Source organism: Pieris rapae, chromosome 11 (assembly GCF_905147795.1).
Source record: "Pieris rapae chromosome 11, ilPieRapa1.1, whole genome shotgun sequence".
NCBI lineage: Eukaryota > Metazoa > Arthropoda > Insecta > Lepidoptera > Pieridae > Pieris > Pieris rapae.
The window spans coordinates 1202020-1216001 of record NC_059519.1 but is presented as its reverse complement, the minus strand read 5'-3'; the positions used below and the strand labels follow the sequence as shown (position 1 = coordinate 1216001).

Sequence of the window (13982 nt, the reverse complement as noted above, 5' to 3'; positions counted from 1 at the left end):
CTAACTACAAGCTCCCAAAAAGCTTTCTAACGCCACACACTCAGCCGTACAGGGCAGCGTGAGCAGGTATAACACGCAGAAGTTAACTAGGCACCTCGTCAAGTGTCATTATCGCCATCAGGTGCCAAGTTGATTTGTGCGTGTAGTAAAACGGTCACTCGCGCTGCCACTGTGTGTTTTCGGCAGCGGATAAACAAGGACTGAGTGTAAATGTGGTTTTGGTGAACTAAACATTGATTAACGCATAAATAACTAAAATATAATAATAATGGACCAACCAAAAGGGTGCCAGCTACAGACCGTAACAAAAAAATCATGCAAACGGATAGCTGATCATTACTTTTGCGTGTACCCTTTAGGCATATGAACAATCTAATACTATTGCAGACTATTTACGTGATTCAGTAACAATGGATGGATGCAAGGAACTATAGAATGATATTTGTACTTCAATACACTGTGACACACGCCGTATATACTTGAGGTACATTAAAAATTTACCAATGTGTTCAAATGTAAACCACATATGGATAATTGAACTGAAAGGGTGACACACAAGAGAAATGGTAGCTTTTCCCGAAGCCTGAAAAGTGAGTGCGCGAGGAGGGTAAATCTACAAACAGGTCCGTAGCCGGGCCCCGGCTGGCCCGCGTCACGGCGCCGGGTCGCCCTCCCCACCGCACCACCTCCCCCCCTTGGGACAGAGCCCTTGAAACCGACCCGCTACTCCCGCTCGACACGCTGCGTCGCGATCGCTCCGAACGCGAATCGAAACTCAACGCGCTCTCAGAACAGCGCCAGGACTTTGGCAGCGTTTCATTCAAACGGCACATCGCGTCATTTTTCGACTTGAAGACTACGTCATAATAGACGCGCGGCTGAGGTAACGCGATAAGGGCGCAGCGGTCGTGATCGACGTGTTTTACGAGTAACGTTTTGTCGAGAAGGCTGGGTGCACTGCGGTGCGGCTTCACGAGGGGAGGCGATCGGTGGGAGAAGGGCTCCGCCGAGCGCGCGCGGGGCTAGCCTACCTGAGAACCCAGCGACGTCACCCCCAGTCTCACCCCTGCGCGAGAAGATGCGATCGATGTGCCAAGGGATGTGAGGGAGTCGCGAGAATTAGATCGCCGCAAGGGTGTCGCCCGACCGTTGCTGTGAATCGCACACGCTCCAGGCTTGCGGTTCGATGGCGACCGAGATACCTTCGATATGGGAGCGAATAGACCGAAACGTGGAGCGCACTCGAAATATCTGTAAAAGTCCGTTTCATTCAGTACAGTTACATATGCAACGACACCTAGTTTGAGAATATCGACGTCTACCTTTTTCCTTCAACTGATCCGTCGTTTTTGCCAATAGGATCGTCAAGTTCCACTCCAGCCCATACACCAGTAGCGAATTCAGTAACGCCTACATATCTCAAAATTCCTGCTTTGCTACCGCGACTGCTAGACACAATGACGCGGTCACCCATTCGAAGGTCAGCACCGGTAGTTGTGGAGATAGAAGCATCTATACGATAAAATTATATATGTCATACACATATCTTATAATAATACGTAACAGAAATGTACGAAACACTAACTCATCTTGCTGCTGATGCTGCGAATACTTCCATTGGGGGAACCAGCGCGCCGTTGCCGAGCCAAACCTGATGGAGGTCGTTCGAAAACGCTTCCAGCATCTGACACTGGTGAGGCGTCATGTGGAGCATGCGAGAAGAGTGGTTCACGTGTTAAGCGTGTGAGGCGGGAAAAAACTCCCCGTTTCTCTGGGCACTGAAAGTATCGATGCCCAGCCACAGAACCATCGTTTTTTCCTGCAAGACATTCATTATATAAGGAACTAATACTATATATCAGACGAATATTGTCACGCCAATTTACCAATGGGGTCGTCAAGTACGATTCCGGCCCAATCTCCGGGAGCAAATTGTGTCTCTCCGATATAAGCAATTTGACCTGGTTTGTTACCACCAACCCAGACACGCTCCCCGATAATAAAACTGTCCGTGTCTTCAGTAAGAATGACACTGTGATCTGAAATAATAATTATATTAATAAAACATTTTTAAAAAGTATAAACAATTTCGATAATCTCGTGAAAAGAGGAAGTGAAACTTATCCGTCTCTAAAAGGTCTGAAATTTATTGCTATCTGAATATGGATGTCAACGCGACATTCTCTATTCTCAACACATACACGACTTGAATACTGCTGCGATGCAAGTGCAACGGCCGTCGAGGGCTATTTGCATTCCGGTTTACATATTACTACCTCACATTCCGACATACCCAAGAACTTTCGCCATACAAACTGCATTTACCGAAAAACAATTGCAGTTTATCATGCCTAATAGTGAATGCTTGCGAGCAAAAGCTTGTCCACCAATGAATTGCCATCTAAAACCACGTGTACTACAAATGCGCATGACACACGAACATAAAAAGTGAAAATTGAAACTCTCAATCTCTCCATGTGCAAATGAAGTTTCCATGGAATGACTTAGAGCATATTGACCGTGCACACTCACCTGAAGACCGCCTGAGGCCAGCCTCGCTCAGCCGCCGAGGGTGCTTCTCCCACAAGGCATCCATTGATGTGACACTTGACCTGCTACTAGCTGTGATGATGCACATAGGGGACACACACACACATTAGCCACTACCAAATAGCACTCGTAGTACATGCCTTCGAACTAAATTCAAATTCTAAGCAGCAAAAATACTAACTATTCTAAACAAATTTTACATTTTAATTACATCAACGAAATAGATAAGCTAATTTAGAAAATGCGTTTATTTGTTAAAGATTTATTCTTCTGTTTCATGCAAACCGTTAGGATGTTTGGGTTAGGTCATTTAAATCAATTGCTAGTAGTAGTGGCTAGTAGTGTTAACGATAACCTCCACCTATGAAGTTAACAATAACATGCTGTAAGCGTCTTCTAATATCAACAGCTTCACTCAACATTGTAGAATCGTAATGCATTAAACTCACTAGAAGCCTTTCGATGCACACGACGTCTGTCCGGCAGACTGCTTGTGACTTCGTCTTCCTCTGCTTCAATCAAATCTGCTCCATTGATGTGCAAAGCATAACAGTGAATCATATTATATACAGTGAAATGAAAATGTCTCATGCGTGGCAAAAGAACAGTCATGCTGAACGGTTTTTGCATCGTCACTCACCTGACAAATTCTTTCTGGACGAATCGTCGCTGAACTTTCTCGTCTCCGTGCTGCAGTCTATGACAAAACGAAAACATATAAAGCAAAACATACGACATGCCCCATGGTAAATTGTGAACTGACAATTGACTACAGACAGCAATACAGAGACTAAAGCGATGTCCTTGTAAATTTCTAGAACGTTGGAAAATATGAATTGAATGGAATAATATTGGTGAACACAACTGGTAAACAATGGTAAAACAATTATATATAATATGCCATTAACCATTCTGAAACTAAACAGAAAAATATGTCAAAACATTGTCCATATTATTAACATTGTAACTAAAGGAATATTGTTTAATAGAACAAATATATATGATAAATATTCTATCAATAAATTAATTAATAATCCATGTATTAATTATGGTTTTATATGAACTTATCATTGTATTTGTTATGGAATCAAATAAAGCTTAAAAAAAATAACCGATGCCTAGATAGCAAGCACTAAAATGGTTACAATCTTTTGCACCTATCTAGTTACTTACAAGTAACTTAATAAGACACCGGCGATTGTTCTGACGTGTGTCCGGTACTGATCTGGCGGATTAATCATCTGCGACAACTGCGCAACGGGTCGGCCTTGCTCATGCGCGTGGGCACACGAATCATAACAATGACATAACTATGTCTCATCTCGGGCCCTTCCCGCCTACATTCATATACGGAAGAAAGTTTTACCTTAAAGGCTTTCTTGAATTTCATGGGAAACCATAAATTATCAATCATTCGATCATAGATAACTGATCCGCATTGTTAAGCAAAAAATCACAAAATTTGGAGTGAAATATTTTCTAGCATTTATGTTTACCATATTGTCATATATTTAAGAACAAATAGCTTTTGACATACAACATATATACTACTGTAGAACTTTAATTATATAAATCAAATTATAATACAGAATAATAATTTTCCAAATTTCGTAGATAATATTTTTTTAAATATTTGTTATTCAGTCCAAGATTTTTTTAAATCAGTCCGGTTTTTATTCATTACAAACACAAATACTAATCTATGCGATGTATTTCCGAATCAATTCGTCGAGGAAAAACAACGCATTTGCGATTCCTCTGGCAATGTAAATAAAGACGGCGGTATTGTTTAACATCAGATGAGCCTCCTGCCCACTGGCCCCGTTACATTAAAAAACAAAAAACTTAGTAAGTTAATCATGAGTAATTTTTATAAGTTTTCTGTTTTTCCGTACTACGTTTTATATGTAAGTACACATCATAATTTAGGTCAGTATTCACGTGGCGAAGGTTATGAAACCACAAAATGATCTCAATTCATCGTCTCATATGAAACTGTCACTTAATCATTGAATTGGTATGAATGAATTGCACATCATATATTCATATGGAACCTGTCTTTTACATGAAGAATTACACTTTGTCAACGCCACATTGCAATGATAAAATGAATATTAAATCGCTTATTTTCAAATTTTCGGTAGACACATTAATTCATTATAAAAACAAAAAATAGACATACAAATGTTAAATTAATTAGCATAATGTCATCATAACAGTTAAGTTATATTATCCTATTGCACTATCTTAATATTGTATAACACTGGTAATATATACATATATTTTAATTTATTTCACACATAATTTCATCATGACACTAAGAAAGCATGGTATGTTGTATTCGATGCTGGATTCTACTCCCGATGACATAATGAATACTTGTTACCATGGTAACAATTAAAAGAAAATACATGATGAAAATGACAACCTAATATAATTCAAGCCATTTTAGAAGATTATAGACCAAAACATAGTGATATAAACAAACAAAGAAAAATATAAAAAATATTATTTTTAAACAGATTTAAGTATCAAAAACATTATGTATAAAATTCCCATAATACCTAATAATATTAATATTAGAAACACCCATATTATATATTTATTTATTTATATTTTTGATATAATAGTATAGTATCAAAGATTATTTATCCCTGCAACTAAACAAAACATATAACTAAGCGTATCATATAAGTTATCGTAAACTGTACACTTGTTGCTAACAAATTTGTTTGCGATGATGATGTAACGCCCACACCGAGTATTTGCTCACAATATTGACAAGAAAACTTGACACCACGCTCAAATATAACCTTGAGTCTGGTCAAGTTCAAGTTACCGTGAATTGTAAAGAAAAAATGCACTTTAAGCATAATTACCGTCAATAATAATAATTTTTTCATATAGAACAAAAGGGCAGGAGACTCGCCTGATGATCGGTGATTGCCGCCCATGGACACCCTCAACGCCAGGGGGCCACCCGCAAGCCCCTGTTGCAGGCCTTTTAAGAATTAGTTCGGATATACTTAAGATTTTAAATTTTTCAGCACAGTTTTCCCACACAAAATACGAAATGCATGTGAGTGCAATTCTGGTAATTATCTAAACATCAATTAGTTCCAATTAACGAGGGAAAATTGGTCTTTTCACGCAAGTTTAACAGTGATAATTGTTTGTAGGATGGGAAGACGTTTTGAGAAATCCCATGTCTTAGAGGCAAAAAAGACGTATGCCAGACAAGACCTATTTTATAAAAAATATTTTTTTAATATTATTATAATAATTTATATACTTACTTAATATATTTTAAAAATTCTTCATTTGGTGAAGAAAACATCGTCATAATAACTCATGATACGAAAATATGAAGATGTGCATAAAGCAGATTTAGAAGGCCCTTGACTAGCAAAAAGTACTAATTTATAATCAACGTATCGTATTGTACATACAATGTCCAATGTCAAATTCAATTTGTCACTTGTCATCCTTCATTTGGTTTTACTTCCCGTTACGACATAAGGCGCTTAAAATTACATATTCATTTTAATTAAAAGATGTATGATGACACTAATAACAAATTTATATATTTCCAACACTCAAATATACAGTATTTAAAAATTTTAACCGTATGTATAATAATAATTAATGAATAGAATATTAAAATAAAAAACCGACCACAGTTTACAGTCCAGACCGTTTACGACGACATCGTTTCAACATATCGGTTATATTGACTGACATCAAAGGTCCCGGCAATTCTATGTATTAGGTACTTAATAACAACGTCAGCTGTTACGACTATCGGTTTTTACGATCTTACCTATATGATATCGTTATAACAGATTTAGACTTCCTATACTACAAAGACTGCATATACAAACACAGATAGAAGTCAAACTATTATAAGCATTATAAATAGATTGGCTTAGAAGGCTCTTAGCATTATCAAAAAGTCGGTGTCAGTGTCGGAGGCGATTAATAAGCCAAGTTCTATTGGGAACATACAGCAATTTAAACGTGTTTTTAAAGAGGAAATTTAACAGGAAGATAGACAAAATTGAGAGCATCTAGATACCCAGTAACCCGAGCGTAAATAGGAACACATTCGACCGAATTGGCTCATAGTACCATTACCGCGATCTTTGACTGCTCTTAATTAAGTGTAATACACACACTTCCTTGATAGAATTTGCATGCTAAACTAAAATAGATAATTATAACATAATAGTAAAAATGTTAAGAAAACCTATACAACTTTGTAAAACCCATTATTGAACGCATTTTTCCTGAAATTTTTTTATAGGCTTGAGGCAAACGGGCCACATACCATACGCCCATGGGCGGCCTTTAAGAAGTTGGCACGCTGTTTTCATGATGGTATTGGGCGATTAATATAAAATAATAACTCTTACTCATAAAACTGAATTCTATCAGTCTTCCTTCACTGTGCAAAGTACCCTGCTATGGAATTCCTTTCCAAGTAATATCAGATAAGCTCAGTCTTTAAATCTATTTAAGAATCTTCTTTTTGATCATTTATTTCCTTCCACGTAATTAGCTACTACTTATATATATTAATTGTGAGTTATAATTAACCTTTGGACAAGCTTTTACATTTTTGTTTATACACAATTAATATTTATGTTTGTTCTTTATATTTTATTTTATTTAAAGTTACATGTTATTTTGAGTTTCTCTTTGTTAATTAATTACACACTTGTACTTTACCCTCTGTAGGTGTGTGCTTTTTTTATTCCATATTAGGGTTGCAATCATGCAATAGTTGGTGGGAAGAAATCACTTTCCCAGCAATAAGGCTACCCGTTGCCTAGTAACTTATTTTTATTTTATTATGGTAACGAAGTGTAAATAAATGAGAAATGTATAGCCGATTCGCAAATAAATAAATAAACGTAACCTCACAATATCAGTATGCTATTCTCGTAAAACAGAGGTTAAACTTATCAGGTCATTGGAATCATTTGTACAGTACGATAATCAAAATTAAAGAGTACACAACAAGAATTGTGCAAGGCGGTGTAGGTACATTAACATCAATCAAAGCAATAAAAATTCATATACCAAATTGATATCCATCAAGATTACATTATGAGCAAAGCATATTTCTTAACATATACATGACGCATACCCAACGACATCTGAACAATCCAAAAAAGGCGAAAGTATTTTATTGATTGTAGAAATCCTGTTTTCTCTCGCCTTACGTATGTGTGTACCCACGCATTTTAGCTCGTTCGTATATAATAGATATAGAGGGAATATCGGGAGTCTAAATCGTCGATAAAATGGCAAAGAAACCCCACTTTCATCACCACCTTGGATGAAAATACAAATTTCATACTCAGTAGACTTTTGACTAGCCCGACTGTACTTATATTAATTATGACCATAATTTAATATTACTATTAACAATTGATCAGTGTCAATTGTAAGCTTTTTTAGGTCTGTGCCTCAGATTTCTGTATCTTCGTCACGATCATTTGTCAACCTAATAGGCAAGTAGGTGATCAGCCTCCTGTGCCTGACACACGCCGTCGATTTTTAAGGCAATGCAGTTTCCTTACGATGTTTTCATTCCGTTCGAACGAATGATAAATGCACACATATAAAGAAAGTCCATTGGTGCACAGCCGGGGATCGAACCTACGAACTTAGTCGCACGCTGAAACCACTAGGCCAAGACTGCTGTTGCAATATATACCTAATATTAAATATACATTAACGTAATATTTTATAGAGCACAAAGACAAGATGTACTGAGGCGATATATATATAGTCATATAATGGTTATAATATGTTTTATATTAAAAACTATCCATAAAGTAAACGCTTTATTGAGTCAGCAATTGCGGTAAAAACCACTCGAAACTTCGCATTATGTAAATAATGTAATAAATTCGAGTATATCCTTAAAAAATATTTGTGATAACCAAATACAATATTAATGGTCTATCGACCTTATTAATCCGCGGTTGTGTCAATCTATTTAGATATTTAAGCATTAAAACTTTCACATAAATATGTATAGGCTAATAACATTAACATATGAATTATGCGGTTATAATCGGCATGCCCGTTTTGGAACAATCATCGCAAATAGCTGCTCACGTATGCGCTATGCGATCGTTATATAAATAATTGTCCACGTCGAGCGGAATGCTAATTACATCGTCACTTGTGTGTCACTTGGAACAATTTAAATATTATGTGTTTAATAGATACTAATAGAAAATCTCGCTAAGGCAGTGAAATGTGCCCTGATATGCCTTCAAAAGGGCACGCCCTTCTGACAATCTAGACTATATGTAAATTAATACCACATTAAAATAAAATATGATCAATACGCTACGAATATCCAAACATTCTTCAATACTCATTTTTTTTTATACAGGGGAGCCGGAGGCACATCTGATGATACCGACACCCGTAAACACATTGTCAGAAGGCTCGCAAATGCGTTGCCCGCCTTTTAATGAATGTCCCTAAGTCGAATCGCTGCCTCAACGTCCGATGATGAAGCTCAGCTGCGGGTATTACTCCTAACATTTGGAACATCCATCTCTACAGTATTTATAGACACATAGATATTATGTATCTAATAATACCAATCACAAAACCTCAAGAAGTGCGTGTTTGAAATGTCCCCGCATAAGCCTTCTAAAGCAGCGGGCACGCCCTTCTAACAGGTATTTATGGATATGACATTAAAAATTAAATATGAATATATCAATTTATACTCTATTGACTGCTTATGGTCAAATAATAGTATTTTTTCGCTTAACTATAGAAACAGGATCAACAAGACAACATCTTAAAAACTTATCGAAAGAGTGTTCAACTAGATAAGTAGATCGCCCAAAGTTTTTAAAGACTTTACGAACTCGGCTTGGATTATAGCTGATGCAGAACAGGCAAAAACAGCCACACACAGTAATGAGAGTATGTGACAGAACGACGTGACAGCTATGTTGACCAATCAAAAACATCTAACCATTAATTCCTTTTTCAAAAATGTATTCTGAATACTTATGAAATTATAAACACCTGTGATAATACACTTGTAAAAAGAATGTTAGCTCGACGTAATTCGAATAAAGAACTCCATTCTGCTATAAGAATATTACTAAGAAATTGTATTTGCAAAGTGCATTTCAAGTCGTCATTGTCTTATTCTCACGCTTGCAAATGCCGTTTAGATTGCGATCAAAGGCCATGATAAATGAATTAAACGGATCTAGAACTGAACTGAAGCCTTGAGCTTTGTGAAAAATCGATACTCATTAAAATAAAACGTGCTATCTACCTCATAACGTGCTCCAATTGATTTTTATACCTACTTTGTGTTGTGTTTAAACTGTTTATTTGTTTATTAAAGTTGATGATGTGGTATCATAGATAATGCTATATGATCTACAGTATATGTTACAAGCTGTCTTTTCTTAAATATATGAAAATTTTAGTGAAAATAAATGTTAGAAAAAAAATATAAATTAAAAAAAAATCGCGATGTATTCGAGGTGCCTGTTCATTAATAATTTACTTAAAATATATAACTGTAGGTATATGTAAACAATTTCATCTTTGATTTATGCTTAATATACTAAAATACTAATAATTATTAGTGTGCAAGTGTGTTTGAAACGATTTGGCTCAATATGTTGTGGACCGATTTTAAAAATTCTTTCACCATTTGAATGCTACTTTTCAATATAGGCTATTTTAATTGCAAGAAAAAAATAAGAACCCCTATGAAAACTACAATAATGGTTCTCAAGGTTGAAAAAAAAGCCGATAAAATATCTTTCATCGCAACAAAAAAATGTTCTACACTATTAATACATATTATTATCTACAAAAAATGTTTAATTAAACCCTTTAAGATATCCACGTTTTCTGTTCAATCTCCTAGTTATAAGACGTGTTTGTACTCAGTTATTTTTCCTTGTAAATTTTTAACTACAAGTATGACTCAGATATTGCTACATATTTCAGCTATATATGCTTAGGCTAGTAAACAAAAGATAAAGACGAGTGACGCCATAATACACACAACCAAGTATCTTCTATAAAGAGGTTTTAATGAGACGGAAATCGATTTAATTTCCATGCAACTCATGAAGATTACTTAATCTAATCAAATATTGTATCAACATTGTAAAGATATGATAGTGTTTAAATTCTGATGACAGAGAGTATAAATTCTGTTGACTAAATCAATGACCAATAAGACGTTTGCGTCTGTTTCACAAATATCACAGATCAACATAGTTTGCTCTTGTATAATTAGGTTGCTGGGTCTAATTGAACGATTTTTCCAAAACCCAGTATTATCACAAAAATCAGTATTATCACTATTTTTTCAAGGTAGGCGAGGTGGAATTGCATATTCAACGTCCGATGATGAAACTCAGCTGAGGGTACTCCTAACATTTCGAACATCCATCTCTACAGTATTTGTCTGTATGTATGTATCTAATAATACCGATCACAAAACCTCCCTTGATTGGACTGATGTACCCCTTGGACAAGTTATATATACGATATATTTTTTTTTCTCTTACGGGCAGGTGGCTCACCTGATGTAAAACATAAAACAAGTAAGCAAGTAAGTAAGCGCCCATGGGCACACGCACTGCCAGAAGGCTCACAAGCGCCCTACCGGCCTTTTAAGAATTGGTACTTTTCTAGAATGACCCTAAGTCGAAGTTGCTAAGCTAGACATATGTGGACAGGGAAGTGAGAGTATGACACCTGATAAGGGAAACTGATGCAAGAAATATGATACGAATAAGGAACCTGTTACCGTACAAATTTCTTTGCATACAGATTATATGAAGTTTGGATAGCACTCTGTGGTTATAGATAATAGAGGGGGCGGATTGTCACTGATACAAACAGTTATTAATTTATGTTAAGGTAAACATGTGGCTTAACACTTAAGTTGTTAACGCCTCCGCGCCGAAGGCTCTATCAAATAATAATAGAAAACCTTTAAAACAGACATACCTATTGTTAATCCAAACCTAATAGAGTTTGACATTTAAAAAAACCCTATTTCGGCATTTATGACAACTTACATGGTATTTTAACATGGCGGATGTTCTTAATCTAATTTCTATGTCTATGATAACTTATCAAAATACTACGAATTGTCCAGAAGATTGACAGAAAGATACGGTTTAATCTATAAGGTAAAAATTCTCAAACAGTCCACTAAACATGTCTTCTTTTATCACAGAGTTAACACAATTGGAGAGAGACGAAATACTGCAATTAGACATATTTTCTTTTCATAGACAAACACGGAATTTCTTCGATTTGCTTACTAGACGAAGGCTTATATTTGGTTAACTTAACAAACAAAAATCTGAATTTGTTTAATGCCCCGTATATATGTAATTCAAGCTAACAATTCTCTAGAGTCTAGACTATAACAATGAGTCTTGAAAACTAGCATTTTCTAGACGATTGACAGCTTAATTGATGGTGACACAGCACCGTATTAAGTCAATTATACACACAACCATATATTTAGCAGACAATGCAATTGATATACGGAAATACGATACGAGTTGGCCAGTTAAAGGGAATTTTCAATAGTCTAGACAAGACGGCGACGGGGCGGACATTAATAAATCCTCTACAAACTATACGACATGGTTGACTTGGAAGAATTCCAAACTTTTAAATACTTCATACAGCCTAAATATGAATTATGGGCTAAGTTTTCCGAGAAATCCTTGAAAAAACTTTGCGTATAAATATTTACAAGCAATGCATAAAACATTAAACAGAGACCGTTCCTTTGTTTAACTCGCAAATAACATCTTACAATCTTAAACCAACATTTCATATGCAGGCTTTGTAGTTTTAGCTTACTGAGATTTCACGGCCTGTTGAATCGACTCCATCTGGGCAATTGGCACCAAGTGACCACCATTCTCTAATTTAGAAGACCAAGACGCCGGAGTATTCCAAAGATAATACAAGCTTCGTATTTTTAGATTACTGAGATATATTTCACGGCCTCTTTCAGTGACCCCAACTGGCCGATTGGCACCAAGTGATCAGCAGAGGCATTTCCCAATTTATGAGACCAATCCAACAGCATATTCTAATCATAATATTATGACGAATTGTCAAACACTACCCAATTAGCATGGTATTCAATACAATGTCTTCAAATCGTACAAAAAATGACCTTCAAGGTAGTCAAAACAAGTTTAAGTTCAAATAAAAATCATTAATGTCACGTTAAGAAACTGGTTGTATTTAATCCGTTGGCGCCTCAATTAAGGAATATCGCAAATAAATTAAAGGTATTTTATTTGTTACTTTCATTTATATCATGATACTCGTTTGCATTTAAATTAAGTATTTAAACGTGTTCAGTTGCAGTGTTGGCTTAGTGGCTTCGATCTTCGTGCTCTTATCCCAGAGGTCGTAGGTTTGATCTCCAGCTGTGCAACCAATATACTTTTTATGTGCGCATTTAACATTCGCTCGAACGGTGAAGGAAATTATATTAAGGTAGAAACTTTTATTAAGCTCATAAGAATCCGCTTTGTACTATATCATAGAGCTCTTAACTAGAAACTTTTTGAATACATTCAATATATCCTTTATGAGAAGGCAAAGGCTTACTTAAGATTCTGTGTGTTATTTATGTGCCTCACCTTTTGTGTCAGATGTGATTGACGTGCTCCAAGACGTGCTCTTAGACATGCTATTACTTTTTCCCTATAGGTTTCAGACGAATCTTCAATGCAGCTAAACAACATTCATAGCAAACGACGATCCTTGGTCATTTAAAAGACAATTCACGAAAAAGCTTGATGTATGTAGTTCATTACACAAGCCTTTCGATCTTTAATTAACTGTCTAGAGATTCAATTAACTCTCTGATTTATCTACTTTACTGCGACATATACACTTCCTTCCAGATGACCCGCAAGCTCATAAAAAATTCAGAGTACATCTATGTAAATATACAATGTCCTTTCTCTCGGCATTAACTACTGTAGCCTACGTGAATCTGATACTCAACGTCACTTAATAACTTATTATTATTATTACTTCGCATCACGTAAAACAGTCACGTAACGACAACACCTGCTCTTTGCCACGGTTTGCCGACAATGTAATTGATCAATTTGGATGCGAATTGCGAATCTCCTAAGGATAAACCTTTGTTAGGTCATATTAATACGACATTGGGTTCCGATGGATCGATTAAATTAACGTTTAATTCGTCAATTGATACGTTGAGCGTCTTGGATGATTTTAGACTTATGGAAAGGACAAACAGAAATTGGTGAGTCATCAGTGAAGATAAGGCCAACAGAGAAACGAAAGAGGTCGCACTAAAAAAAATACGTTTATTTTGGAACATAAGATCATGAAGGTATCGC

The 13982-nt window shown here is 35.9% G+C and overlaps 1 protein-coding gene across 15 annotated transcripts in view; it reads right to left on the bottom strand.

Annotated features, from left to right (window-relative positions):
* Positions 1 to 13982, bottom strand: part of LOC110999442 (restin homolog) — a 48806-nt gene that overhangs the window by 13646 nt on the left and 21178 nt on the right. For 6 of the 15 annotated variants that reach the window (XM_022268485.2, XM_022268484.2, XM_022268487.2 and 3 more), the window contains 7 exons: positions 3191 to 3247; positions 3000 to 3074; positions 2533 to 2622; positions 1887 to 2039; positions 1586 to 1819; positions 1323 to 1512; positions 1032 to 1251 (listed from right to left, as the gene is read on the bottom strand). In XM_022268485.2, the coding sequence (XP_022124177.2) occupies positions 1032 to 1251; positions 1323 to 1512; positions 1586 to 1819; positions 1887 to 2039; positions 2533 to 2622; positions 3000 to 3074; positions 3191 to 3247 (1019 nt within the window). Of the gene's footprint in view, positions 1 to 1031; positions 1252 to 1322; positions 1513 to 1585; positions 1820 to 1886; positions 2040 to 2532; positions 2623 to 2999; positions 3075 to 3190; positions 3248 to 3723; positions 3836 to 13982 lie in introns of those variants that run through there. The other 9 variants (XM_022268488.2, XM_022268494.2, XM_022268490.2 and 6 more) reach the window with 6 other exon arrangements.